Here is a 3820-nt window from a genome sequence, read left to right on the forward strand (position 1 = left end):
TTCAAGCAACTGCACGTTTGCTAATGATTTACATACATCTCCTTGTAGAGTCTCGCACAGCGCCAGAAAATGGAACACAGCCCCGATGGCAAATATGGCGAAAATATTTATTACAGCAGCGGTCAGCAGGTGACACCTGAAATGCCTGTGAAAATGTGGTACGACGAGATCGCCAAATATGACTTTGCCAAGTCGCAATTCAATCCGCACACTGGCCATTTTACACAGCTTATATGGCGCGATACAAAACAAGTGGGCGTGGCCTATGCTGTGTCGTGAGTTGAGAATTCGAAAAAAATATTTTGTTTCTTATAACCTATCTTATTTAGTGGTGAAAAGGCTTGGATTGTTGCCAATTATGACCCGCCAGGAAATGTGAACGGTTTCTTTCGTGAAAATGTGCCGCCAAAAAAGTGAAGAACAAAATGGAGGAATGGAGCTAAGACGAGTATTTTAAAGCAACATGAACGAGTCCTTTCTGAAAAAGGCTAGCATTTTTAATGGAAAGTAATAAGGTTGAAATTTTCACTAAAAATTTCTAAGCGGCTTTAAAGCATAAAATAGTCGTCCAAATTAGCCGAGTCGTAGCGCGAAGACGAAAAAACTTATCTTAAACAACAAATATTGGCGCTGATATCCGGTTTAGTTTAGTCATCATTAGAAAATACATAGTGCAATTTTTTTTATCTTAATATTTTTATTTTTGCTAAAAATAGTACCGAATAGTTACAAATCATTTGTAGTTAACTGAAATTACTTTGAAGTTAATACTAATTAATTGTATTTTATTGTTAAAGGAACAAAAAATACAAGTACAGAAATCACACTAAAGGGCCTGGGGTAAGCCTGCTTAAAAAAAATTATCCCACAGGAGCATATTTTCCGGAGACTATTTTATACAAACCAATTACATAAGAAAAAATTACCGGACACCGAGTTACCGAATTCCTAGCTGGGTGTGAAGACCCATTTTGTTTTTTACGTTTCATTTGATATTATTGTTCACTACGTTTGAAAAAAACGATCATTTGAAATACATTAGACTGTCCCAAATTTTGATACGCATATCCTCCGTATTTGTGCTTTTTAGCCTAAATAGCATTTTTATGACCGTAGGATAACGATAACCCGTGCCAAATTTTAGTTGAAGTTTTAGTCAATAACTTGAATTAAGGCTGCCAAATCGTCCATGAAAACTTTGAAAATGCAAAAAACTCGATATGTTTCCCATATTTGAATGCATTTCTAGTAAATCTGCATTTTTAAATCTTAAAGAGGGCGGCAGGATTTCTCCCAAGGACATAAAAAAATAGTTAATCGAAAAGCACAGTGGATTTGTATTTTAGTCGAATAATTTGTGCATGTGCTGAAAATTTTACAATTGTAGACCATTTTTTAATTGGTTTGACAGGGCGTATGATGAACATTAACTTTTTGTATTCAACTTTTTTAACAAATTATTTTCCTCCTCTCGGGTCGATGAAGAAATAAATGTGGCAGTATTAATTTAAAAATTCGAAAAAATTTCCTTTGAAATTTGTAGCCTTTATTATTCTTGTATATATTAATAAGATTTAAACTAAGATTTTAAACTAAGATTCATCAAAACACATTAAAAATTAAAAGTTTTGAATGATAGTGGGTTGCTACTCCCATGGGTACCAATATTAGGGAGAGCGTAGAACATTTGTTCATGATTTAACTATTGCAACGTTATTTTTTTTTTAATTTTTAAAAAGGTATACCTAAATTTTAATATGCTCTCACATACACTGTGCACGTGTATTAGAGTTAGTTCTTTTAAGTGAACCGTTCACTTGTAGTTCGTTTATCTCAGTGAACTAGTTCTTTAGTTTGTGTAGTCCATTTAGTTCAATTGACGAATTTTATTTTAAACAAAGTTGAATTAGTTTTATTGTCATACACTCTACATACAAAACAAAAACTTACATATTGCTGTGGAATAACATTAAATTAGAAAACTTCTACGCTAGTTTAATATTTGCGAAAAAAACCCGTTAGCAAGGATGTGAAGTAGGAACAATGCATGAGCGTTTCAAAACGCATCAGTAAAGATGGGGATACTCAACATAGGTTCGCGCCGATAATATTTGGATCGCGATCGAAAATGAGAAATAGTAACTGACAAATTTAGTTCAATGAACTGACCGAACTAGCGAACTAGTTCATAGAGATGAACTAGTTCTTTAGTTCAAGAACTATCCAAGCCTAATATGTATGTACTCTGATTTTAAATGTCAATAAACTTTCCCCCTCTACAACAACAGTTTTGGTTGAGCACCTAATTGTGCGCTCTAATTCTTCTGAGCGCAGTGCGTTGGCAAAGCATCCATGGTTGAATTAACTTCATACACCATTTTCGCGAATTAGTCGGTTGATGGTAATTAACACTAAATTTAAATATACAAAGCATTCACTATGGAACTTAGCTGAATACTGGCATATAAAATAGCATATCTAACAAACATTCCCCGGGTTCTCCTACAAAATATGCATGTACTGTACTGTATATGCATAATACTTTTAAATAATGCGCATACACCTACAAAAATCCAAATTCAACTATATTGCCCCCCATTAACTCAGTTTGTCAATGCACTACTCAAAAAGCGAGAATGAGTTTAGGTGTCCGCACGGCCCTCGCATCTGTGTGTACTTGCGCCATGCCCTACTTATTAAAATTACACATCATCCTTAATATTAAACAAAATTAAGTGGCATTGAGGTGGGCATACGAACTCAGCACAGCAGGTGACAGGTATGGCAGGGAACTCGCAGTCAGCCTCCCTTCTAATATTGGCACGAATTTCTGCGCTTGCTTGCTGTGACAAAAGCGTGGCGGAAAAGTTGAAACATTATTTCTAGTAAAATTAAAATATTTATGCTGTGGACGTGCCTCGTAATATAGAATGCAAGTATGTATGTATAAGTATTTGTATAAATTTGAGTGTATGCCGCACACGAAGCGTTGAGATTTTAAAGAGCTGAAATGAGTATTGTCTTTGTTTTGAAGTTATGGTGGAATGTGTAAATATCTGTTTGCGAAAGGTGCTTTAATGAGCGCTCATAGATTTTTTATTAAAAAAAAAACGTGACTTTTAATTTAAAACGTATTTCCAATAGCACTAAACAGGCCCCCCGAAACGGTCGAAACAGGCGCGAACTTGTCCCGAAATGATCAGAGAAATGTCTTAGAATGGCCCCGAAATGGTCCCTTATAAGTCGCAGAATGATCCTAAACTAGCCCCAAAATGATCCTAAAGAATCCTGAACTAGGGTCAAAATAGTCCTCAAATAGTCCTGAACTAGTACCGAAATGGTCCTGAGGTGGACTCAAAATTATCCCGAATTAGGCTCCAAATGTCTCAGAACTAGTCTCAAAATTTCCCTCAAATAATTGTGAACTAGTGACTGGAGACTTTTCAATAATTTTGTTTTTAAATTCAGTTGTGTGTTTACAACCATACTACTTGTTTATTTACTGTACATGTTGTTGTGTGAAGTTTGTATTTGGGGTTATTATTTTGTCGGCGCTTTGCAACTAAATTTATGGCGTTATTTCCGCATCCTGTTTCCGTTCAACGCATGTTTTACGCTCCATATCCGCTACTACGCGTATGCAAAGCAAACATAAACAAAAAACAACAACAACAGTACGTAATATAATGCCTAACAATGCCTTGCTATTTAATTTAAAAATTATTTATGTTCCTGTATGATATTAAATGTCAACGTAATTTACGCGCCTAATACGCTTTGGCATGGAAGTGTACGCTGATAGTAGCTACTATGCACTAGT

General features: G+C 35.2%; 1 protein-coding gene across 1 annotated transcript; it reads left to right on the forward strand.

Moving 5' to 3' along the window:
* Window positions 1-48: 48 nt before the first annotated feature.
* Window positions 49-417, forward strand: LOC108381413 (Golgi-associated plant pathogenesis-related protein 1-like; the record flags this gene model as incomplete). Its single annotated transcript, XM_017637831.1, has 2 exons — window positions 49-275; window positions 330-417. Coding segments are annotated over 2 exons (315 nt in total), but the record flags the coding sequence as incomplete, so codon positions are not given.
* Between the last annotated feature and the right edge of the window lie 3403 nt (window positions 418-3820).

Source organism: Rhagoletis zephyria, unplaced genomic scaffold (genome assembly GCF_001687245.7).
Source record: "Rhagoletis zephyria isolate East Lansing unplaced genomic scaffold, Rhagoletis_zephyria_1.1 Rzeph_scaffold_22465, whole genome shotgun sequence".
In the NCBI taxonomy this organism is placed as follows: Eukaryota; Metazoa; Arthropoda; class Insecta; order Diptera; family Tephritidae; genus Rhagoletis; species Rhagoletis zephyria.